Here is a 27,233-nt window from a genome sequence, read left to right as displayed (position 1 = left end):
AATGTTCACTTGCAGCATGCATTTTAAATTCTCATAGGCGATGCCATAAGTTGTAAGACAAGCCTGCCACCTTGTGGCCAAAAAGATCACTCTGTTTTACCATTTTTATTTTATACTGTGCATACTCCATCTAAATTAATAACCAGCCACATTCATAAAAATCATCTGCTAACAACACCATGTCTCACCAGAACATGTTGTCCATTCCTGACGAGGCGTCAGCCAGAGGAAAGGAAGAGCAACAAACTGTACCGGCTCTTGTTTTAACAGCTTTGAGCCCTGGAGGGAAAAATATGACTTTTCAATAAATCTTCAAATGCAAGAATAAGCAGCCGAGTAGTGAGTCAGCATTAATAGCTGCTTAAAAATGTGCTTATTTCAGGAAGCCTTCCATTGAGAGAATTAAAAGCTCCAAAAGGGTGAAAGGTTTTCTGAGAAGCAGACATGCAATTTCATGCATGGAAAACCACTTGTCGCCATTTCCTTTAATGACAGGGAGAGAATATCCAAAATTTGCAATATTAGTTACTTGACTTAAGGACCAATTTGCTGATAAAACATACTATAATTATTGACTACCAATCATAATTGCAAAAAAATAAAAACAACATGTGAAAGGTCTGGAATATTCTTAGGGTTTGTCAACAGCAGGGAGAGTTAGGGAGCATTAAAGATTTTTTTTTAATCACAGCAATCAAAGTTTTATTGTCCTTATTGAAATGGTGATATTTAAACAAATATCAAAAAAGATGCACCTGGACACATATAATACCAGCTGTTGTCTGATTGAAGCTGATGTCTGATTGAAGCACATTCACAGTTCTTCCAGGTTGACAGCAGAAATACGTGTTTCATTGTCTTCTTTTCTAAAGGCTGATGTCATCCTGACGCCAGTAATGGACCTCACATCAAACAATGCCTTTGGCTTCAGTGGGCAGCGCAGACGGGTCTAAACCAAACTGCTTCATCTGAACAGCGACGTCAAACAAGTAGTCGTAACATTCACACCTGGAGGAAAAAAAAAAAAGCAGAAATGACCTTATGAGTGAGTTATTCTAATGGATTCTGAGATTCTAATGAATGGAACTATCAGAGCGTAATATATTCATCAGCGTGTCCGTGTTGAATACTCTTCTGTGGAGTAGTGCTGTTCTGCCTGATGCTCTGCCTACTTATTCTACACTACGTTATCCAATCCATGATCATGATTCACGGTCCATGATTGTTCCATTGACACTGGAACAATGTGTACCTGATTGAGCGCATTATACAAATGATAAGTCCTTATTTATTATTATTTTTAAGCATGCCTCAGCGTAATTTACCTCCGTGTAACTTTGTGCAGACAAAGTAATTATCCACTTTGCTCAAAAAGTGTCACCACAGGTGCCTCTGATTGCAGTCAACTACTTCCTGTTTGGTGGCTGGAAAACTTTTACCATTCAGTTAGAAACTCTGATGTAGAGTTAATGATGTGCATGTATCTCTCAGTGAACTCAGTTAGATATTTAAACTCAGACTCATTGTATTAGTATTGAGTTAAAACTGGTAAAGGTATCTACACGTTTATTTCATATTTCTGTTATTGGTTAACTTATTCCACTCTCTTGGGACACTGTATTAAACCAAAAAGGTATTAATTCAGGGCTTTTAGGAAACCATTTTCCATAAAAACCCTTGCAAAAAAGATGCATACTTAAGTACAATAATAGTATACTTTAAGTATACATAGAATACTATAATCTTCTGTATTTTCATAACATATATAACCTTTTAGTACATTTTTGCTACATTTTAATTGCAATAAACTTCTAACTAACTAGCAATCAGTTAGGGGCATCAGTACACCTAAGAGTATACATTTAAAATATGTTTAATGTACAGCAGAATTGACAATTCCTTAAGTTAACACCATTGCAACGTAACTTGTTTCAGAACAGAAAAGCACTTTGGGGCACAGAAGATGTATTTCAAGGCCACAAATATAATTTAAGCATATATACATTGTGTTCAGTTATTCCTAATATATTGAAGTGTATACTTTGTTTTTAAAAACTACACTGAAATACAGGTTTTATGTGTTTAAGTATTTGGAGTGCTTTTATTATAATATCATTTAAAATGCATTTTGAAGTGCATTTTAGTTGCAATATAACACAGTAAGTAGGACTGAAGTGTATCAGTACATCCAGTAATATATTTATAATGTATTCCAAATGTAATGACAGTTATGTCTACATATACTTAAACCTACTCAAGTGCACCTTAAATTGTTTGGAAAAGCACTTAAAAGCTTAACTAACTGCAAGTAACATATATTTAGTTATAGCTTAATTACAATTTAAATACACTTAGGTAGTCATAAGTTGTTCCCAATTATACAGTAGTATGTACTAAAGAATGTTTAAAGTGTCAGCTCTGAGTGAGATTTCCAAATTCCATGACTTATGTAAACAACTGCAGTTGCTCACAAAAAGATCACCATAATATGATGTATAACTGCTGATATATTTTGCATTAAATCTTTTATGTATTTTTCTCTGAGGCCCACTTATTATTATCTTTCATTGATTTCACTGAACGTTATCATTCACTTTCTATGTCACTTTCTATTTTCCAACCTTTCTTTATCCCTTAAAATTAAGCTGTTTTTGTTATCGTGCTTTTAAGGATGAGCTCTGTCCTGACTGGCTGCCCTGTATGTCATTTGAAAAGCTGCCTACGCCGAAACACCCTCTGAAACTTAAGCATTAGTGGGCGGGGCTAAACTGGGTATTAGCCTCTAAAAATCTTCAAGAATAAATATGCTGCAATATGCAATGACTGTGGTTTAATGGTCCACCTTTACACTTATTTCCTTCTCACATATTTCTAGGACATATTATCCTTTTTATTTTTTTTTATGTTATTTTCTATGACTTTCTAGGTTTTCCCGGATGTGTGGGAACCCTGCCACGTCTAGATTGGGATGTCCTGTCTTGTGCCATCCTGATCTATTAGAATCAAAAGATTTACATTTTCAGACACAATTCAGAAAAGTAGTATTTGGTTCTGCAAGATTGTGACACATCTGCAACCATGTTTAACCACTGCTGTGATGTTTTGGCTGTTACTAAAAAAGATCATTTCTGGCTTGCTACTCTGTTAGGCATTCCAGTTTGGTCCAGTCCCTTTGGGTACTGCAGTCATCAAAACTGATCTAAGGATCTCTAGAAGATGCTGCAGAATAACTAACTGAGTAATTTTGTAGGCAAGATTTCCAGCTATTTTGTTGGATTTGTGCTTTTACAAGCTGTGAGCTTCCAGAATAACTCGTGTTCAATTGAAAGACAGTAAATTTATACTGAGAATTACTCATCCTAATCAAACCTGTGAGATTACTGCAGTAATCCAACATTATGACCCTAATTATTCCTGTTAAGCGGACAGAACTGGTTAAAGAGGCAATTACTTTCTCCTACTCCGGCTGTGCTCTTTTAATTACCTTGAACCCCAAATATATGATAGCGGCATGGTTTTTTTTCCTCTCTCAAACTTCTTGAATTAATCAAGATGAAAACCACGCAATGTGAAAGACTGTAGTCTTTCCGTGTCTCTGCATAATTTGTTAGTCCTTTTTTACTCTGTTGTACAATGGTCAGGACCCCCACAGGACCACCACAGAGCAGGTATAAATCTGGGTGGTGGATCATTCTCAGCACTATAGTGATACTGATGTAATGGTGGTGTGTTAGTGTGTTGTGCTGATATGAGTGGATCAGACACAGCAGGACTGCTGGACTTTTTACTGTTTTTGCTGAATTTAACAAGACTTAAAACAGAAAACGTGGTCTGTCAAAAGTTATGGCACATTTTAGATTTTGGAACGGTTTACTAACGTTTTGTGCCGTCGCAAACCTTGTCTTGGCAAGTGACTACTGTGTTTTACTGAAAAGGGGCCACGGCTCTTTAGCGCCTGTTATAAGATCAAAAGGGTGGTCGCTGATCTTTCGCCTCATTGCACATGCATTTATAGGAGTTTCTCTCTCAAAGAGCTAAATACTGGGAGAATATTATTAGAATAAATTACCGACTCCCATTTACGAAGACTGATAGTAAATATTGGTGCTAATGTGGTGGGTGCTAAGTGTGTGCATTGTGGTTGCTGAGAGATGGAGAAAACAGAGTTATAACGCACATTTTGTGAACCTTTGCCATGTCATATCATTATTAATTTGATGCAGGGAATAAAAAAGTGAGTAGGAAGCAAGTAGGAAGCTCTCAGGGGATTTTATAATATTAAACAATTTCTAAGTGCACTCATCCCCTTCAAGTCCATCACATTCCACTAAATGAACCAGAAAGTCAAAATAAGTACTTTATTATTTATTATGTTAAAATAGTATATTGTTTTCTCATAATATTGATGTATTATGTTGATTATTTTGTTGATGTATTGTGTTTAAATTTTTTGAAAGAGCAATAACTTGTTCTTTAATTATTAGTCATCATTTTGACCTACGAAATCTAAATCTTAAGAAAATAACTCATTATTTTGACCTGATGAATCGTAACCAGAATCAGAGAATAATAAAAAACATTCTGGCTGCATCCCAAACCACAGGCACTTCTAATGGTGGTGCACCATTTTTATACTCTTATTTAGCATGCGGTTTGGGATGCAGCCCTTTTAACTGGCAGGAACGAACTTCCATACAAAAACATAAGCACCTCTTGCAGTAAATCTGGCCCCTAATGTTTCATTTTTTCAAGTATGCTAAACTTAGAAAATAAACAGCAATTGTGCACTAAAAATGCCATGTAGGTTTGTTCCCTGTACAGGATGTGAACTTCAACACAATCAGCAAAACATGTAATTTGACCAGGGGTGTTCTAACGTGCAGAATAATCGGTCCATTAATTCTATAACTGATAATGACAGATCTTGATTTCTGTATCTCACATGGTCTTGGCTTTTTCCCAGCTCTCTCCCCAGACGTAGACTCCATGTCGTCTGACAAGGACAGCACAGGAATCGGGGTAGTCCTCCATCGCTCTGGCCATGCGCTCTTTCAGGTCCTTTTCTTCTGGCGTGTTCTCAATGATGGGCACCACCAGAGTGTCATCATATCTTAAAAACACACACAACACATGCAGTCACATTAACCTATTAAAATCTCAACTGTATCACATCCTGAGCCTTATTACTCAGTATCAACAAAGATTAAAAGGGATATATTTATAAGTTACAGAAGTGTGTAATAGTCATTTGGCTTTTTAAGGGGTTCCATTTTAAATGTGTGCTTGTTTCACTGCAGCTGTATTTGATGCAGTCTTGAGAGAGACATTTTCAGCATTATGAAGTAAACTCTGTTGTCAGCACCAGCATGACCAGGTAGGGGGCTCCCTTCTGTTTGTGCAGGCAGTAATTTGCAGTAACTGCTAAAGCAGAAGTCACTAATAGGAGGACCGTGGTCCGAATCCAGACCCAGACGCTTTCCTATGCGGACCTGCACCTATAACTGATAAACTATGGAGAATTATTTAATTTTGACGAGGTGGTCCTATTTTAATCAGCGTAACTTTTCTAGCCTTTATGGTAACGCTTTAGACTTACAAACCAATCGCATGCACTGTAAATATCACACATGACGCTACTCAGCCAATCAGATCTGTAGATTATGACGAGCACTGACACTTGAGTGAGTGACGCACACACAGAAGTAGGAAAAGAAAGTGAGTCTGAGTGAAGTTATTTCACGTAGCACTCTAAAAAGAGAAAATTGACAATAAATGTTGTTGAAATATTACTGAATTGTACTTTATTTGAGTCAGTTGTTGACTACATAAGATGTTGATATAACTACTGGGCTACTTCACTATAGAGCATATGGCACTGAGTCATAATGCAAGTTAGACTTTATGATGTTCCGGACCTTTGCTTAAGGAAATTTTGTCTAACTGGACCTTATAGAATTTTAACTAAAGACCCCTGTGCTAGAGTATGCAGCTGCCCATTCCAACACACGACAGTCAAAAGAGTGACCTGCTACTTTTTAAGTATGAGTTTTGAAAATGTGCCATTTGAATGTCCCCCTAATGCTGTCTTTTGTCATGGGTACTCTCTGCTTTATTCAGCAGAAAATTAAACCTGTATCCTAATATTTGACTACAACTATATTCCTTTTTCCTGAAGCGAAACTAAAGATATGTTATTAAAGTAGTTCAGCTTTTAGTCAGTGTCTGTTTGATACTCCATACTACATCTTTAAATTTCTCACTATAACTGGTATTTATTGTTGGTTTACTTTGCATTAGCAAGCATGGCTTACACGGTCATACAAACCCCATTCCAAAAACGTTGGGACAGTATGTGAAATGCCAAATAAAAAAATGAACACAGTCATTAGTAAATTCTGTTTGACCTGTATTAAATTGAAAAACATGTTGGCAACATATTTCAAAAAAGTTGGAAAGGGCCATGTTTTCCATTGTGTTTGATCACCTTTCCTTTTAACAACAATGAATAATCGCTTAGAGACTCAAGACACCAATAGATCCAGTATTGAAAGTGAACTTTTTTGCCATTCTTCATGCAAATCTTCAGCAGCCCAACCATATGAGGCCTGTGCTGTCATGTTTTACACTTCTTAATGTTTTCAACAGGAAACTGGCAGACTAGTCTAGCACAACCACTCTGATTACACAGCCATGCTGTTGTATCACATGTAGACTGTTTCTTGTCATTGTCATGTTGAAACAAGCAGTTCACAAGAAGTTCCTGAAACAGAAATGTTCTAAAAGGCAGCATATAACCCTGGCTTTTGAACTTTTATGCTGGTAACAATGTGGATGGTTCTCTTCTTTTGCCCAGAGAACACGATGTCCATTATTTCCATAAACAAACTGAATGGCTAATCTGCCAGACCACAATACACATGTTCACTGTGCATTAGTCCATTACAGATGAGCTCAAGTCCAGAGAAGTTGGCAGTGTTTCAGGACAGTGCTGATGTATGGCTTCTGCTGTGCAAGCACCCCCTTTGTAAAATGTTTAAAATGTTTAAAAACATTTTTCAAATGTTACTAATCATTTTACTTTTTTGGAACGTTTTGCAGGCATCAATTTCAGAATGAGCTTAAATTTACAAAACTATTAAGTTGATATGATAAAACATTAAATATCTTGTACTGCTTTCATTTGAATAAAGGTCAAAGTGGATTTACAAATCACTGCTTTCCGTTTTTTATTTGCATTTCAAATACTGTCCCAACTGTTTTGGAATTGAGCTTGATCATGCAGCTGCAATCTGTATTGTTATTGTGCAGATAGTAATTTTCAGAACATGACTGAGCATTACTACTGATTTCATAACTGCATAGGTCAGTGTATTTAAGATTACTTAATAACTACATGTATTTTACAGCAAGTATGAGATAATTCGGGCATGCAGTATGTACAATGCTAACTGGTGGGGTACAAGCTTCCATTACTTGTGAGCTACATTAGCTTTGTAGTGCAAAACTAAAGAAACAACATTTACACCAAACACGTCTTGGCTGAACGACACAGCAATGTGCAGGAGTCAGAGACCACCCCTCGTTTTTTAACTCCCAGTCAAAACAGCCATTATGTATGAAATATTTATTTTTCAATTTTAGAAAAAAAAAACTTAAAAACTGAATACATTATAAAATTTTCACCTCTGATTTTATTACAGTTTCCATCCTTCTGACAGACTGCTTTTTTCTGCTTCTCACGATCCAAGTAATCCCAATACCAATGATTTTGTTTGATTTGCAAATTTTGTTGTTTTTTTTTGTTCCCCCTCAGAAAGGGCTTCTTACTGCTACACATCCTTTCTGACCCAAAGGGTTGAGATGTCTTCTCACAGTGGAAGGATGGACAGAAACACCTCCCATCTCTCTAAGATGAAAGCTGTAAGGGGTTGGATTATCTGATGGTGACAGTTTTGATGGATCTTGCTTCCCCTTTTCTCTGTATATTTTTTTTTTTTTTTTAACTCCAGTTTTTAAAAAATGCTTTTTTTTACTTAATACAGCACTTTTACACTTCCTAATGCAAATCTTTTACATAATCTCCTCAGAAATTTATCTTGAAAAATGAACAACTTATGCACATTTTCACCAGAAATTACATAAATGAAGGGTGGTCTTATACTTTTGAACTGCACTGCGCATAAAGGGATAATTATGCAAATGTGCTTTTTTGCCAGACTATCACTTTAACGAGACTTACACCAGTATCACCTATAATGTCAGTGAGCAGATTCTGCCAACCTGAAATTTGAGCCTGAGTTTCCTCTGCGGATCCCCTTGATCATCTCCTGGTGAGTAATACGAAACTCTTTTCCAGGGAACAGCAAAGTGGCCATCACCGCAGCCTTAGAGTGCGTATGAATTACTGCCTGGGCTCCTGCAGGTGGAGGAGGAAAAAGCTTCAATAACATGTTGAGCAAGGCAAATTCTGTACAGAGACTGTATGTGTACTCTCACCTCTCATAGTATAGGCATTCATGAAAAGCGGGGTGCACTGGCTTTTCTTCAGCTTCTTCCATGCAGGTGGACTGCTGATGTCCTTTTCATCCGCGTCACATACAAACATGTCTTCTGGCTGCCAACAAACAGTTATTTGACACTTGTTACTCACAACTGCTATAAAAATATTCCTAAAGCCCTATTTGAGCTGGATTAGTTTTACCAGAGGCAGTCCGGTAACGTTATTTGTACGCGATTTGACTGGCCGATCGGTACAGAATAAAGGATCTGTGTAATTACCCCAAATTACACCAAACAGCTTGGATTGAAACACTGTGCTAACATTTATATAAGCATCATGTGACAGGTGCCACGTTTCTGAACAATAACAACAAGCTGTGCAGCCAAATATTAAATATGGTGCCGAAAAAAAGGCAACACTGGACGAGGGAGAAGACTTTACATCTCATTTCACTGTGAATTGACACCCGTAATCAAGGGCAGTTCCAAATGAAGGAGCATAATCATAGCATATGTGATGAAATATACAGTACATCAGATTGTTTTGGATTTTAGGAGTTTTCTCATAAACTTGAGGATTAAGGAACTGAGTCAAATAAGCTCTATTAAGCCATTAGCCTTGCCTTCAGGCTGCAAAAAAAGAAAAAAAAAGTGAAAGTGCCATTCTTTATTACTTGGTTTTGTTATAACATTACTGTGATGTCGATTTGAACAGGACTGCTATTACTGAGGGAGCTCAGCGAATTACAGAAGGTAATTCAATCTGCAATTATTCCTTAGCAGACTTTTGTACTGGATTAAATCACAGATCTTGTCTGTAATCACTCAAATTACTGCACCTCCCCAGGTAAAACTAATTCAGCCTGAACAGAGCTTATTACTTACATCCAATCTTTCTGCCCTCATGGCTCACATTTGACTGTGATCCATATCTACTGTCAAAGGCCCCGTTCACACTAGGCAACAGCATGCGTCCTGGGTGACCCGATCACAAGTGGACAGCACTAAGCACAGGTGTGAACGAGGTACAATGGGTCATCGAGGCATATTGTAATTCAATCACTCAAACCACTTTTGGAGGTGATCAGGGATGAATATGACCACATGACATTTATAGTGTGAACACTAAAGCATTTTGAAGCATCTTTTACAGCAGCCATCTTAGGACCACCTTAATCAGCTGCATCATCACAGCAGAGACGAAAACAACTGCGTAGTTTCATTTTTTGTCTCTGCCATCTGTTTATAAGTCGCCTTAGCGGCTTGTGGTCTAAACATGTGTAGCAGTTCTTTCATTTGGACTCAAACATGGACTCAAGGCACATTATTGTCAACAAACGGAGCAAGAGACCGATGTAGTAAATGTGGGTGGTACCCTTGTTTCGGTCACGAAATCCGATCTCTGAAGACGCATTTGAGACACATGGAAATGTCAGGTTTGAACAGCTACATGTCCTGCAAGTACCAAGTGTGAACAGGGTCAAAGTGATCAAACCTGTGCCCTGAAAGGACCCACATGTTTACATTATCGGGTTACAGCTACTGATGGCTCAATTTCCACACAGAGGGACAGAGATGACACATGTACAGTGAAGCATGAAAAAATGAAGAAAAAGAAAGTTACTTGCCTGTATTCTTTCCTTCTGAACTCCAGATGGGGCGATGTAGATGTGGTCTCTGTTACAAAAACAGCAGGCAGCAGATCTATGACTACAATTACTAACCTATTTACTTAAAATAGGGTAAAAATACTGATAGCACACATCAGTAATAAGTGAGGTATAATAATAATAATAATAATAATATTAATAATAATAAAATAATGGTAATATAACATTTTACTTATCTAAAAATACATGCTAATTTTAAGGTTTTTACTAAATAATATGTAAGTATAGTGGTGACTAGTTGGTAATGAAATGGTAAAATAATGTATTTTCCAGATTTTCCACATGAAATAATTTCATTAGGAACTATTACAGTAAAAGCGAGTAACACTAAACAATTATTCAGTCATTGCAGCTTATTATTATTGTTTTCATTTACAGGAATAATGTGCCCAGCTCCTGCAACATAAAATGTGTTTAATTAACATCACCCCAAATCTTTTCTTAAAGGGTTTTACAATATTAGGGTCATGACCTCAAAAATAATGAAGGAGTTCTGCTAAAATGATGTGGTAATAATGCTGTAAAATACTAAATGACCAGGCGCAGTATGATAAACAGACACAGTTACAGTGAAACTAAATGGTATTAGAGCAGTAAAATTCAACAAAGGCATGCAATATTTAGGTTAGTATATTAGCTTGTAATTTTTAGGATGGTAAAATTGTTATTATTATTTTTTTAGCTTATGACTGGCTTTGATACCATTACAATTACTAACTTACTATTTTTAGGTAAATACAACATCTTACCATAATATTACCATATTTATTTCCTACTTGTTACTGATCTGTAAAGTAAAATGCTACCAAACATATTAATAAGTTTACCGACCCATGTCTGAGGCTTATGCCACCTCCCGTTCCCGTCACCCAGCCGAGCTGATAGAAGAGTCTGCAGAGCTCAGGGATGAGCACCCTCGGATGCTCTTTATCCTGGAAATCACAGAAACGCAGTTTGATATTCATCCACGAGCCAAAAAATCTGGCAGCATAAACCACCCAATACAGGCACTTTTATTAAAGGGCCCATATTATGGAAAACTGAATTTTCCTATATAAGTATATGTAATATACTTGTTATATGTAAGCGCTAAGTTTGAAAACACACTGTTCACTCAGTCCATACAGTCCATATATGGGAAAAACAGGCTATAAAATCAGCCTGTGTTGTATGTGTAATTTTGGTGGTCATGAAAACCAGCAGATTTACTTGAATCCACCTACTTAGCCTAAAAAAGGATAACTTAGTTAATGTTTCATGTCAGACTTAGCAAAGACCCTGCACATATTTCAACTCTGCTTTTGCGACATGTTGAGATTTCAGTTTTGAAGTACTGAAAACGGACACTATATGGACACTTTTTTAACAGGCAGTTAAGGTTTTTGTATTGTTTACAGCTCTTGAAATTAATTTATAGCTTTATTCACTTTGGCACAAAAACGTGCATTTCCAATTTGTTTCAAAATAAAATGTATACTTATCTGAGCCAGACCAATTTATTATTTTTTTTTATAACAACAATATTATTATTATTATTGATATTATTATTATTATTATTAGTAGTAGTATTACCAGTAGTATTAATAATACTCCAGGACCAGGGCTATTATTAAACCTTGTGATTTAGTTCGGCCCTATCATTTGATCAGGAGAGAAAATCTTAAGCTTTTTTAACCTTTTCCCACGTAATCCTATAATTACAGCTCCCTAGATACATACATATAATCTATTCTTTACCTCAGAATGCAATTTCATGAACCTATAGTATGTATATAGATATGATTAAGTACCCCTTTTAAGCATCCTTTAACAAAAAGAAAAATGAACATAACCTATGCTGCATTGTAACATTACTGCTAACTGGAGGTAATAAAGTGATATTTATCGTCATTGTGACAAATTTCTTCACATTCAGTCACAATGTGCTTTACTGAGGATACTGAGATACTGAGTACTTAAATAGCACTGAACAACTGCATGTTTTATTAAAAAGGGAGCAAAATTAGTACAGTTTAAATGGATTTGGTGCATCCTAGTATGTGTGAAATGTTTTTTTAAAAGTATTTTAAAAATGTATGAAAAAAAATAAAAAATACAAATTCTTAGCACTGCTGGCTCTTTTTTTTGTCTGTTCCAACTTAATAAAAAATTAAAAAACTAACGTCAAATATTGTGATGCGTATCGTGAAAATGCCTTGAAGCAGGTTATCGTGATATTAGATTTGTTGCCATATCGTCCACCCCTTCATCACCTACCGACCAAAATGAGTCGTTGTGACTTTACATTGAACGTTAGATTTAGAAATGTTTCTTCTCTGAACTTTTGTTCACAGAAACGCTAACTATATATGTTTTGGCTTCTACAGGGTATCAGTAAAACCGAAACTAGTGGCTTACAGTGACCAAACCAAACTGTCAGAGGGTCACTGTCCGCGCTGTTAGCTCAGTTATCAGTTAACGTCAGCACGAAGCCGAAGTCAGTGTCTTGTTTACTCGCTTCTTGTCCGAATTTTCCCGTTCCACCTTAAATGGGGCAGCAGTTCCGTTTTGGCTCCTCAGACGTTACAGCACCTACTGCACCACTTAAGGTGGAGCGGAAAATTCCAGCAAGAAGCTGTTAGTTAGCTTAGCTGTCTTACCAGCGCCGCTGTATCGCTGCAGTCCCCGTTAGCCGCACAGTGAACGGACGACATGTTCTGAACGTTTTAAACTGATCGATTGATTTATTTACAGACTAAATCTGTCAATAAACTTATTGATCACCCAGAAACAGAACTTTTAGCTTGTTTAGATTGATTGCGTTTTCCCAACGCTGGAAGAAAGAAAGACCCCTGAGTCCTAATAGCAGATTGCCTGAATAAAAAAACACTAAACAGACGATGTCGTTAAAATGTTGCTGAGAAAATAAACATAAAGTGGTCTTTATTATCGGGTTTTTATTTACACTATAAGGCCAGTCATGTGAAAACTGGATAATACCGCAGAGGAAAATTTGGGTAAGCTGTGTTGTTTTGCATGTCTGCGCCTCTCTATGGACACGGCACACTGCGACAAACAGCCGGGAGATGGCGCTGTGGTGCCTTTGTATCCGCACTGAAAGGACAGATCCACCGACATTTTAAAATGTGTGCATAATGAAATGGTTAAAATGTCAAGAGAATAATTCAGAGTGGTGTGAAATGCTTAGTTCTAGAGAAACAGAGTCTGTTTATGTCTGTAGTGTTTGATGCCTCGAAAAGCTCCCTCAGTTATTACATGAAATGGTTATGAATGCTCAGGCTGATGTCTTAGACATTGCTTTACGGTAGTTTTTTGATAAAGTTTCGCACTAAAATGTATTTAAATCAATTTAATTGAATGCATTCATGGTGGAGGGATACATGAAGGGTGTTTTCAGGCAAAATGGTCCACAAACTAAACTTATTTTTTTCCTACCATCATTGACATTACATATTAAAAAACTCAGAAAACACATGTCGGTTGACTGGTGGTTTTGAGTAGTAAACAAAATGGCTAAATTTGGGTTGTAGAGATAGGGATGCTTGGTTCCTATCACCACCACTGTAAAGAAATCTGATTTGGTAAGTATCTCTACAAATGAACCATTTTACATCAAACCACTCTGACTAGCTTTGTTTACATCTCAACCACTGAATTATGCAGAAATGTAAAAAAATCGTTGGATCCTTTAATCAGCAGGAAAGATAAGACAAGGCTTGCTTGTTCATTGAAAGAAACCAACAAAACAAATAAATAAATACAGGCATTTAATCATTTTGTAACAATAAAGTTCATATATAGATCATTGTCTACTTCATATTTATCAAAGCAAGCATTTATATTCATCACAACTCATTTGTAATGCACAGCATCTGTGTAATTCTAAATGACAGGAGCCAAACCCTGTTTTTGGTGGGCAAATCCCAGACAGAGCCATTTTACACTTACGGCAACACGGTCTGAGAACTTTGATTGGCCTCTTTGACATGATTATATGTTAACATTTATTTCTTACAGATTTGAGAAAATGATGGTGATGTAAGGAGAGCCACAGAGAAACGTGTTGACAGTCAAGGAGTAAAACCGACCACATAAATATAATCTTGTTCTTCTGTTTCTGTTAAGTCAGCAAACCTGGAGAACAATTCTAAGCCTTTGGTCTAAGGGTGTTAGTGAAAGGATAATGTAAACTGAGTGCTGTGTAACTGACTTAATATTCACTCTGCTGATAAAATACCTGTTAAACTAATCTTAAATCAAACACTATTTCTTTAGAATTAAGATTGAGGCGAATTCTGTAGAATTACCGTTGGCTTTTCACCCATGCATGTTTTGCAATTCTACAGAAAGACTCAAATCAGGTCCTGTCCTGCTTCTGGCATTATCTGTTTGGGTCTTACTAGCCGAAAGGCTCGGCTCTTTATCTCTCTATTGCAGGGGAAACCGCAAACAGGAAATGAACGTGTATTGACACAAACTTGAGTGAGGAATTGTTTCACCCTCCTGAGTCACCCAGCCAGGTGGGCCATTTAGCTGACTCACAATGCCTCAAGGCTGCCTCCTGGACAGAGGTTACTTTCCCAAGGATTTCCATTGACATGATTTTCACCCACAACTTTCCGTATCCTGACCTCTTAAATCAAGTCAAACTTACACTCACCGTGTGCCTTATTAGAAACGTACCTTGTACGTCCACTCACTGACCACTTTATGAGCCAGGTATACAGTCTATATGTCTATAAGTCTATAGGTTCATTGTTTTAAAATGTCAGCCTGAGGTTTGCCCAAAATGTCTTTGTACACTTCTGAGTTCATGATTCCTACAATGAACACAAGCTCACCAACACCACTGTAAGAAAAGCAGCCCCAGACTTTGACGTTTCTACCTCTGTGCTTTACAGAACTCAGTCACCACACAAAGGCCCAATCCCATTTCACCCCTCGCCCCTACCACTCAGCCCTTAGCCCTCCGTTTTACGTGTTCATGTCTAGGGTTAGGGTGTCCTGGTTTTTGTTGAGATAGAAGCGTAGGGTGAAGTGTTAGGACTACATGGGCGTCCAAATGGAGGTTTTTCAGAGGTACACTCCAAATAGAGTGTTATGAGAAAACAAGAAAAACCGGCAGGATGTCTGTGCGAGCGACCAAAGAAACCCACAAATGTGAATATTTTCTCAGTTAAAATTATGATAGCCATTGCGTTGTCTTAGTTTAATGTTGTTTCAATGTATTATGGTCCTTTTCTTCATAACAAGCATTAAAAATCACTAGTAGTATGCTGATGTCTCGGTAGCGCCAGAATGTAACTGCTGCTTCAGTGGAGCAGGAAAATTTGAACAAGAAGCTGGCGAATAGCTGACTTCAACTTCATATCACCCAAGAATTAGGGATGGGCAATAATAAATAATTATCACCCCCCCCCTAGTAGCTGTTAATGAAGTAATGTTCTTTTTATTTGAGGGTCCCATTTCATGGGGAAGATTTCAACCACTACCCCTTGTAACTCTAGTTCCAAGGGGCAAGGTGACACTTGAAAACAAGGGGTAGGGGTAAAAATAAGAAATGGGACTGGGCCAAAGAGTCTACTAACAGTCTGAAGTTGTCCTAAATGTCTTTTCTCTGAAGTAAATACCATTTTTGCTAAACATTTTATGAAGTAACTTAAAGAACTACATTAAAGTTTACCAGTCGTTGCCCAGACTCATTGGTATGTCTGAATGAGCACTCGAACACTCGCTCTCAAAATCATTCTTAAAAACATTGGGCCTCATTCACCAATATCTCCCTAAGTTTCTTATTAAATTTGTTCTTGAGAAAGGTCCTAAAAAAGTCTATGTCAGATTCATGACGTGTTTATTTTTAAACCACAGAGAAGAAAACATTGGTGAATGTCAGAATCTTCATAAAAACTGCGTAAGTGGGTTTTAAGAAGATGTTTATTCTTAAGAATGGTTGGTGAATAAGGCCCAATAATAATTATGTTTCATAGTTAATCATAATTTTAAACATGCTTTTTAATGTAGTTCAAAAATAACTGTGTGTTGATAGTCAGGCTAAAGCCCAGCTGCTCACGCACCTTATTTGTTTTTAGAAGCCACGATTGTAGCCCTCTCACTCAAATATAGCTTTTACTATGCTAAGGCTGTAACTTATTAGAATTATCATTTTATTTATTACCAATATGGTTACAGTTTGAGTTTGTTTTAACCCCTTAAATGGCCAAGGCCTGAAGTTTTATTACACACTTCTATAACCTAAGAATAGCTCAGCCAGTTTGCACTGAAGTCCTTTTAGTTACTGAATAATAATCATTAGTATGTAATAAGCCTGAGGTTTAATGGGTTAATTACTTCGTCTGTTTTATTTGGCTATTTTGCTGTTTTTTTATTATGGAAAGCAGCAGTGAGAGCAACACGTAGGCCAAGTTGAGCTCAGTCATAGCTGAGTGGAGTGGAGGAACGAGGAGCTTTTAGAGCTACAGTGAATGTGATCTAGATGCAGCTTGGCTGGTATCCCACTCAGCTGGTGCAGCCTGCCCTCCTGGACATGTTACAAGGCAACAGGAGCACCGAAAAATGTCCACAGCGTAAAGACATGCTGGCTAGAACTCCATCCACAAGCCAGACTCCTGTGCCGTGGAATGACCAGCAGCACCAGTCTTTGCAACTCCATCCACTGCCTGAACTCACCACAACAAAGAGGTTTGAGACTCTAAGCTCCCCAGCTATAGCATCACCCTCACTAGAGACTAGTGTTAGATCACAATACTTAAATATTTTAGATGAAATATATATTTTAATCAGATTTCTTGTGCATCTATAGTACACTAGACTCTTATTACAGATTCTTCTTTTCACTTAGAAAATCAATAAAATGTCATTTCAAACTTTTGCATAAAGCAGTATCATTTATTCAGTTTATTTACTAAATAACTATCTTATTAAGTCATTAACAATAACTTTTTTTAAAGGCTTGAAAAGATGAAGATACAATTACATGTACAAAATATTCAGGCCAGCCCTATGCACAACTGACTCTACCTGTTGACCGGACTATTTGTACAGTGGATCAATCTCAACACTGACCTAGTAATGGGTGGTGCTTGTATGAGTGTATCTGGCACAGCTGAGGTTGCTGGGGTCAGTGCCATTGTTGGTTGAGAGTGGACCACCACCCAAAAATATCCAGCCAAGAGCGACTTGTGGTCAGAAACTGACCATCAATGAAGGGCTAAACTACTTCAACAGATATACCAGCAAGAGGGAGCTACAGAGTAGGGGTTTCCAATAAAGTGGCCAGTGAATGTATCCAAAACACACATATGCTTTAACACGATGCACAGAAATCCAGCGTGGTTTGAAACATGTGAGCACAAATCAGTGCCAAAGGTCTACGTTAGAGTGTAAATCTCACATAATCCTCCAGTAAATATTTGTTTTATGACTATAATTAAGCGTGTTTATAGAAAACTGCTTTTAAGCAATGCGATATTTCTTAAGGTGAGCCCCAGTGACGTCCAAGAAGATGAAGTTGATCCACATGATGCAGGTTAAGTGTCTGGCTCGGTCTGTGAGGTAGACTAATGACCAGTGAGAAAGGAAGAGTGTGACACAATAGGCTGGGTGTGTTTGCACTAGCACCACCCATCACTCACCTCAGAGTGTGTCATCAAGGTGATGACTCAAGTTTATAAAAGAGGTAAGGCATGTTACTCACTCTCTCGAACTCGAAATCACAGCGTTGAACACACGGCGACACGCACTCGCTTCAACTCGTCCTGGACAGAGCGTAGCAGTAACTATGCAGACTTTACTGCCTGTGCTGGTTACATTGGGATTAGTGGTGCTTCAGTTCACTCAGGGTGAAGGTGAGTGATGCTATTGAATGTATTACTGCTCTACTATGACTTGTAGGTAAAGGTGCGTAGTTGTATTGATTCGGTTACATGTACTCAAGTAGAATTTTAATGGATTTGTACTTGTATTTTCCAATGATAGCACTTCCAGTTTCATGAGGAGAGCAATCTATGTTTCCTTCAGTTGTATCCTATTGACATTTCATTGACATGGCCTTATTTCAATCTCTGATATTACTAAAAGCATCTGTACTGCTTTGTGAATGGTCACAGCTCTGATGTTTGAGGTTTATCTTAGTATTTTAGACTGAGAGTGCTAGTTGCTGGATGTACTAAGACGTTCCACTGCAGTTCTATAGGGAACTCAGGATTTTTGCACTTCTACTCAAGTTGTTTTTGGAGAAGTATATTTACTTGTCCTCAACACATCATTTCACTGAAGTAGCAATACTTTTATTTCAGAATTAGTTTAAACTTTTCTTCCCACCTCTGCTTGACATCATCCACAACTCCTACAGGACCTGTATGTTTAATATAGCATTTATTTTGAATATTTCTAATAGTCTTACAGCACTGTTGCCATACGTTTAGCAACTGTATTGTTATATTCAGTAACACTGGTTCTGTAAAGGGGAACTCCACCAATTCTTCAAAATTTCTGCATGACTAGATCAATGTAAAGTATCGTAGAGTGGTTTGATGTGAAATGGTTCATTGTAGAGAGACATACTCACTCGGAATTGCTTTACAGTGGTGGTGACAGGAACCAGGGGTGATGATGCAAGTGTAGCTGCTTTATTCACCATTCAAAATGACCAGTGAACCTACACGTGTCTTCTGAGTTTTGATATGTAAAGTTGATGATGGTAAAATAGCAGTAATTCCATATAAATGAATAAATCAATAAATGAATATCTCTTTTGGGATTATTTTGCCTTACGATGTCTTACACCTCCCAACCATAAATACATAAAAATGACATTTTAGAATATAATCTTATCTCAAAACTATTGAAAGTCACTCAGGGTTCAGGCAGCATCAGTGTGACTGATCTCGAGTGAAAAGTAAAGTCTCTGTTTTAGAGTGATGTACTAACCCCCTCATTCACTTACACAACACATCCAAGATGTTTTTGGAGAAATTTAGAGAAAATGCAGAGATTAAAAAGCCTTAACTGTCATTACACTATACTGTAGAAGCCCCTGCTATTCTGATCAGCCGTAAAACTCTCTCTCGTCTGTTTAAGTCACATGGATTTCGGGTAATCTCTCATCTTATGGCTTGCAATTTTGAGCGCAGCACTTAAATGGATTGAGCCTGGCACAACCCGGCTCATATTTCTGCTCAGCTCTAATGAATCTAGTCTAGTCACTGTGCATCAAACCCCAACTGCTTCCTGGTGAGCACACACAGTAGCCTTTTGTGTGAGTGCTAGATACTCTGGAGAATACAGATAATGCAGGTGTTCATGACACGCAAGAAAGGGAGAGGCTTAAGCAGGTAGAAGGTGCCCTAACGTTACACATCAGTAGGGAAATCTCTCACTCCTTTACGAAGTAGTAAAGGAATAGGAAAATTCCTTAAAGGGCCCATATCATGGAAAAACACAGTTTCCTCACTTTTTGAATACAAATAAAAAAGTTTTAACTTGTACCACTCACTCTCCAGTCCATACAGCCCTGCAAAAAACAACACATTTTGAATTTATTGTTTCTGTGATGTCACAAAAAGCAACACATTTACATATGCATATCCATATACTCAGCCTGTGGCAGTGTAACCTCATTCATTTGCGCTACATTATAAGGAGTGTTTCAGTCTTAAATTTTGTTTTGAATGAGGCACAATAGAGAACAAGCAACCAGAACAGAGGTCATTTACACAAATCAGCCTTAAAGATATAAGAAGAGGTTAGAAAATGGTCATGGTCATCATCAAGGTACAAGCAGTGTAAATGTTCCCTCAAAGGTACAACAATGGTTTTAAGTTTTTCATAACCTAAAGTTTAAAACAGAGCAGTAGATGAGACGGAGTGTGTGGAGCCAGTATAATATAGAAAATATAATTTCAGTGGATTTTGGTACAGTTATGCTCCCTTATTAAAAGTACTGAGATGTACCCTTTAGGGTCCCACCCCAGTGACAAGAGGGGTACTGCCCCAGTGACAGTATGCAGACTGGGTTTAGAAAGCAAACTTGGTACTGGGAAAAATTGTGCTATGTGGAAAAGCATGATATCGACCACATATGCAGTCCAATTTTAATGATTCAAACACAGCTGCTTTACGTTATAATAGATACTTAGTCATAATTTCAAATGACTTCCTCTTCTGAAATGCTGTATTTATTGACACACCCTGACATGTGAACTGACAAACCGCGAAGTGATGCAAGTTCGAACAAGAGTCCTTTTGTGATATTTGCATTCTCCTGAATTGTCTTAGCTTTGGGAAATTATTTCTCTTTTATTTCCCAAGGGGTGTGTGTGTGTGCTGTGGGGGAGCCTAAACACAGCCTTACCAAATAGAAACAGTAAAAGCACAGCAAAAAGACTTAAGATTAAAAATGTACCACGTTCGCTATAGAACTGCAGCGGAACTTTTCAGTACATCCAGCATGTATCAGCATAAAAACTGAAGTTTGTTAGGTGTTTTCATTCACTTTTTAGAGAATTTTGGTGTAAAATTAAATGCTTAAGCTCAAATATGGCAGGATGACCACAATGAAATCAAACACTATAAAATCAAACCCAAAAATGTAATTAGAACCTCAGTGTGAACAGTGAACGGACTAAAAAGTAGATTCCTGTTTTTATGGTTTTATTTTATGGTTGTTTTAGTATTTTATTATATACCTTAACTTCTTTGTATGCATCTGTATAAAAGTGTACAGCAATGCTTTTGCTCTTGTTGCTCTTTACTGTACTTTGTGCTGCTGTAAAAGACAACATTCCCTTTGAGATTAATAAAGTGATCTGTAATGCTTACTTGTAAGCTACATTCATAGAGACTTCATAACACATGCATATGCAGTGAATGATATTTAAAAAAGGAATGCCTCAGTGTTAATGAACAGCTTATGCCAAAAAGGTGAAGATCTAGTGAAATGGGGGGTCCAGGACCCCCTTAATTAACCTCTTTGACCCCCAGAATATTTCAAAATGAAAATTCTGGGGGTCCCTGAAAATAAACTTATTATGAAATTATGTTCATTAGGGAAAAATAGACGTTCAAATACAAATTCAGGGAAAAGACAGTGGGCCTCATTCACCAACCATTCTTAGGAAGAGATTTCTTCTTAAAATCGTCATATGCATTTTTCTCAAGAACACATTTAAGAAAAAAACTTTTGAAGATATTGTTGAATGAGGCTCATTGTTTAGCAGCTTCACCCACATATCGCTGCTGTCAGAACAAAACCTCGTATCTCCATTTTTATCATTTTTCAGTTTTTGACATAATTTGAAAATGCCTGTCCCCCTTACGGGTGATTGTAAATTTCATGATGAATGGACCAAAAGAAATGGCCTAAAATTAGTTGGAAAAAATTCTGGTTCCATTGACTTACATTAAAAATAAAGTATGTTTTTTCCTTCTCCTGTAAAGTTACCATTTTGGATATATGAGGTTTTGTTCCGACAACAGCGATACACAATTTAATATATTCCTACTGGAGTTTATGGACAAAAGTAAAGTTTCTGTTAAGGCGACCTGTGTGGTTGAAAAACTAAAACTGTTTTTTTAAATTGTTCATCGAAATAATAAATAAATGTAATAATTCACAGCACTTTTACTTTTGATGCTAAAGTGCATTAAAAACAAGTAATTTTGTACTTTTGTACAGTCAGGGAGTGTCTGCTTTTACTCAACTGATGTTTTACCAAGAGTATTTCTACTCTGTTTTTGGGGAACATCATGTGGATTTTTGTACATATGTATATGGGAAGATGTATGTATGAAAATGATCACTTAGGTTCAAGAGCATCAGAATTCTCCATGGAACTGTACATGGTGTTCTTAAGGCGGTCTCTGTCTTTTAAGTTCTATTATGTGGGAACAATGCTTCATTACCATGTTATAGACGAATAATGTCACTTAATGTTGATATAATGTTACTGAAACTGAAGCTCCCTTATGTCAATATAATGCCATTTACTTAATGTAGACAGAAATTACTGGCATACACTGTTCAAAATTAATCAAGAATTGCTTTATAAATATGTGATTAATTGCTTTTGCATGTGTTATGAAGTCTTTATGTCACTAGCCTTCAAATAAAGTGTTCCGCAATTGACTTATACAGGTGTTTAAGAGTGAAATATGTTTGGGATCAGCTCAATGTTACAAAACATCTAAGCAGTTGATTAACCATTCAGTTCTTTAACCATTTACCATGTGACCTTCTTCTCCCATAGTTGCAAAACCTGATCCAGATGAGGACGTACTTGGGGAAGCAATAGCTGATGGTTTTATAGTGGATGTCAAAGGTACAACATCGTCGGTCAGAAATAAGCGATTAATTGAGGCAGCCATTACCCCAGACAGCCTAAACCCAGAAGGAAAAACATTTCAGTCCCTGCAGGAGGACAGTGTGACAACAGTAGGCCATAAGGTCAGTACAAGATCTACCAAAGAGGTTCCAAAGAATGAGAATGCTGAGACTTCACCCACTATGACCTTTAACCAAGACACAACAACGCTCCCCACCAATGAGAACAATGGAGACACCACTGCACAGACGGCCTTCCCTGAACTCAGGGTCATTGAGATGAAGCTCCTACCTGAAGAAACCATCAATGAGAATATGAACATAGAAGGTTCAGGCATGCTTTTAGAGACTCTCCCTAGAAAGCTTCACAAGAATCCCCTCCCTTCAACCAGTATCAGCACTCCTGTGGGGGGCTTACCCACCACTACTCATTTGATCTGGCCCACTGAAATGGAGGAAGGGTCTGGGATGGACCGTGATGGTAACACCTCAGATGGGCTCACTTCAACCCCTAAGACAACCACTATACTTGAAAATATTGAAGAGAAAGCTTCAGAGACAGATTTAGATGCTGAAGGTATTTCATCATCCTCTCACCATACTTTGTCACAAATAAGCTCTTGAGAAATTGCTATTTCAACTTTAGATACATATAGAAGTTAAAAATCCACATTATATCTACTGCTTGTGGTAATAGCCTGTCATCACTGTCATAACTAAACCTCCAAACTGGTAACTTTATAGAAGGAAAAAAATGTTCATAACTTGAATGTACCTTAATGTAACAAGATTTGGGCCTTTTTTATTGGTCCATTCATCAAGAAATCATCACACAATGGAAAGTGTAGCTGATGTTTCCAAATGGTGTAAAGAAAAAAACGGCCCCCCCACCGAAAACAATCAGATATAGTTTTAATATGACAGTGATGACGTGCTATATTATGTATTATGAGACTAGAATAATAAAAGAATTTTGATCTGAAATCAAATCTTTGGTCACACATTCTCTCTGCAGCACCTTCCCTACCGAATAGCCGAAACAGTAATAATTTACCTAACGATGCAGGACCCACGACATCTGCCCAGGCAGAAGAGGGCACACCTGGTGAGTTGCAGCACCTCAGACTCCACTGTTCACCATTTATGTCATTCTTTTTAAATACTGTAAAAGCTCATGTTTAACTCTGCTGTGCTGCATTCCTCTTGTCTAGCCTGGCTGATTATCTTTGCATTCTGCATGACTCTCGGCGCCATCCTCTGTGTGTTTGCTGGGATCGCCACCAAAGACATGTAAGTGTTTTAAGCCATACAATCAACAAGACTTAACTCTTATTTCTGAGTTGCTCAAGGTCTATAATTGATTCAACATACACATACATTACTCAGCATTTTGGCTAAATAACAATTTATGGTTGTTGTCTATAACATTTTTATCATATTCTATGTACGTAATGATTCTATAGAATCATAATACAATAACATTAAAAGGTTTTACTGCTCTTGTAAAGTTTTTTCTTTAGAGATGCATGGTTTTGTTCCAACAGTGACTATATACAAACATAAATGTGTCATAGTTAGCTCCAAGATTATTTTCATCTGCAATCATCTGTAGATTAATTTACATATATGCAAATTAATGAAGGAATTCTGAAATTAAGAAAAACGTTTTTTTCAATTTTTATTTTTCTACATGTTTTAAGCACGGTAGCTGTTCTTTACATTGTGTGAAAATCTCATGAGGAACAGACCAATAGAAATGCTCCAAGAGGACTTGGAATAAAATCACTTTACATTAACTTACATTGAAAGTAAAGAACGTTTTTGCCCTCTCCTGTAAAGTTAGCATTTTGGAGAATTTTGTTTTTTGACAGCAACAATATACACATTAGTTTATATACCCAGATCTGTTTATATAAAGTTGTATGCAAATGTTTGAACACCCCAGTCAAATTACACGTTTTATTGGTTTTCTAAGTGAAAATAAATGAACACATCCTCTACAAGGCTTAAAAATTGTTCTAAAAATGTGGCACAAATGTTTTTCTTTTTTCTCCAATACGATCTTAAATTCAGCAAATAAAGAGTAATTGTGCATTAAAATGTAAGAACTTATTTTCACCAGGAATAACTAAACCTTTGCATAATATATATGTGTATATATATAGTGTACAGAGAATAATGCTTTTATTTGGAATTTATTTTACCTGCTTTCTTTTTTGTTTTAAGGTGGTATGGGCCACGTAGGCGGAGCCTGAACATCACACCACAGGACAGCAATGAGGAATACGGCAAATCAGCAACGCTTCCACTGTCAGAAAAGGAGCAGGAGTTGGTGACACTCATGAACACAGGACAGGGACAGAAGAATGATAAAGACTTCACGGTCGTCTCCCTAGAAGAAGCTCCTGAGAAGGAATATCTAATGTAGCACTGATGAGACTGAAACGAAAGTGTTGGGTCTTAACTGACGTAGAAGATCCCTGAAAAAACCAAAGCCAAAGAGATTCAACTGACCTTTGTTTCATCGTATTCTGTGCAGTGTTCAGGCCTCTGACACAGCACAACTGTTAGTGTCAATGCATGTGTCTGACTGTGATCTTTACTCATCACTTTACAGACAGAACACAGTAATGAAATGTTCACGTTTTCATTTGCAACCTTTGTTTTAATCACAAGCTTGAAATTGCACAATTTACTTCTTTTTTGCTTTTTCGGTCAAACCTTTCAAAGAAACACTTTACTGTAGGCTACATGACACCTACACAAGCTTGTCATGACAACTGACATAACCATACATAAATATTTAATCAGGCTTTTTTCAATAAGCGTCATTCAGTATAAAGGTTACACAGATTATACAGATGATGCCTATAGGAATAAGCATTTATAAACATTCATATAGGGTTATGTCAGTTGTCCTGACAAGCTTGTGTAGGTCATGTGGCCTTATGAACAGCACTCTACAGTAAAGTGTTACAGAAAGTTGTAATCTAATTTCAAAACTACGACCTAAGCATTATTTCACTGTTTTATAAAGCTTTTGTAAATATCTATCTGTAAGTACTATGTACTGTGTGATATATGATGCCTTTCAGATGATCAAGGAATGCAGCCCACAATAGAATGATTCAAAGCTAATTTTACTTGACGTAAATAATATGCAAAAGTTTGGGCGCCTCTGGTCAAATATCAGGTTAACTCATTTATGTGCAAAGTTGCCAAAGATATGGCACAATTTATATTTCACGTTTTGTTTTTTTCATATATATTAAATATTTAAAAATATTGCCATATTTAAGTTTGTTCCCTGTTGAGGCTGTTTTGACTTATTTCTGCTTAGAAAATCAACAAAACATGTCATTTGACCAGGGACGCTCAAACTTTTACATAAAACTGTATGTTTGATTTATATGTGCCTGTTTAGTTTTGGGAATTGAAGACATGCTTAAATGGTAAAAGGGACTGTGTTTATTAATATTAATGAGAAAAATAAGACTAAGTTTCTCACATTCCTTACATATTTTCACACATGCACACACACACACACACACACACACATGTGAATGGATGCACAAACATTATTATTCAATAGTTTAAATCACTTTTTTGTATTAAAAAAAGTTTGTTTTTTATGTACAGTAATAACAATACTTATACAATGCAGATATACTCTGAGCGAGACATCAAAGCTATTTTAGATGTTCTGTTTAATATTTCATGTATTTTGGCAACCAAAAGAAGTTATTAAAGATTAAGTAATATACTGTAAATATGAATTTAATTATTTTTTGGAAGTTATCTGCTTTAAGATGTGATTGTCACTTTTGAAATACAAGTATTGTGGATATTATGGATAACTTAATACACTCATTGTAGGATGTAGAGCTCCAAGGCAGCTCACCATTCTTAATTTATATGCATACAATGTCCTATTATACTATACTATATAATATACTGTATATATATATATATGTATATATATATGTATATATATACAGCTCCCAACTAATTATTTGTAGCTATATGAAGTTGTGACTTTGCACAGGACTTACATTTGACTGATCTTACATTGATTACACTGATTGATTCTACACTGATTATACTTCATTGATGCCAAACTTTTGAACTGTGATTCCAACTTTTAAATGGTATTTCAAAAGAATAAAAACTATGGACCAGCTGCTTCATCATGTATAAAGAAGAGAGAAAGTAGAGACATTGTGTTGCCTTTATTTACAATTTCTCATAAGCATCCATAGAAAAAATAGAGGAAAAAGACAAATTCAAAAAGTGAATATTGGTATGCACGTATGTTCATGACTCTGACATAAAACGGGGTAGCACAAAAGGAGACCGTGACGGCCACATTAAAAACAATATACATTCACAAACATCTGAATAAAATTCTCAACACACATAAAACTCAGTTACTGTCAGGCCCTGCCTGAACACTCATAGCCCCAGTAATACAGACCTTTATGCAGTTTCAGAAATCTACATGTTCCTGACCTTGAACTCTCTGTATTTAACAGCAGAGGACAGATTTATGTTTGTAATATAAATAAATTTGACTTTTTCTCCTAATGCCATTAACCCTACCAAAAACATATGACAATTCACAAGAAATAAAACACAGTCATTCACCAGTATGGTTCAAAGAGACAAGTGAAAAATATTATCATATTTATACATAGTGCTTTTTTTTAATCATTTTTCTTCCCAAC

General features: G+C 36.7%; 2 protein-coding genes across 2 annotated transcripts; one reads left to right on the top strand and one right to left on the bottom strand.

Moving 5' to 3' along the window:
* Positions 1-470: 470 nt before the first annotated feature.
* On the bottom strand, positions 471-13,118 carry LOC118817547 (APAF1 interacting protein). Its single transcript, XM_036584338.1, has 7 exons — positions 12,809-13,118; positions 11,001-11,101; positions 10,128-10,176; positions 8,497-8,614; positions 8,281-8,416; positions 4,943-5,110; positions 471-1,008 (listed from the first exon to the last, which is right to left on the bottom strand). The coding sequence occupies exons 1-7, from the start codon at positions 12,860-12,862 to the stop codon at positions 909-911; spliced, it is 726 nt and encodes a 241-aa protein (XP_036440231.1). The 5' UTR covers positions 12,863-13,118; the 3' UTR covers positions 471-908.
* A 4,793-nt stretch (positions 13,119-17,911) lies between these two features.
* Positions 17,912-26,325, top strand: cd44a (CD44 molecule (Indian blood group) a). The gene is made up of 5 exons (XM_036584335.1): positions 17,912-18,034; positions 22,436-23,086; positions 23,525-23,614; positions 23,721-23,799; positions 24,736-26,325. Exons 1-5 carry the CDS (start codon positions 17,968-17,970, stop codon positions 24,935-24,937), a joined length of 1,089 nt encoding a protein of 362 aa, XP_036440228.1. The 5' UTR covers positions 17,912-17,967; the 3' UTR covers positions 24,938-26,325.
* The last annotated feature ends 908 nt before the right edge of the window (positions 26,326-27,233 follow it).

This window comes from Colossoma macropomum, unplaced genomic scaffold (assembly GCF_904425465.1).
Source record: "Colossoma macropomum unplaced genomic scaffold, Colossoma_macropomum, whole genome shotgun sequence".
NCBI classification, from domain to species: Eukaryota; Metazoa; Chordata; class Actinopteri; order Characiformes; family Serrasalmidae; genus Colossoma; species Colossoma macropomum.
The sequence above is the reverse complement of the archived record's forward strand: the minus strand, read 5'-3'. Positions and strand labels throughout refer to the sequence as shown.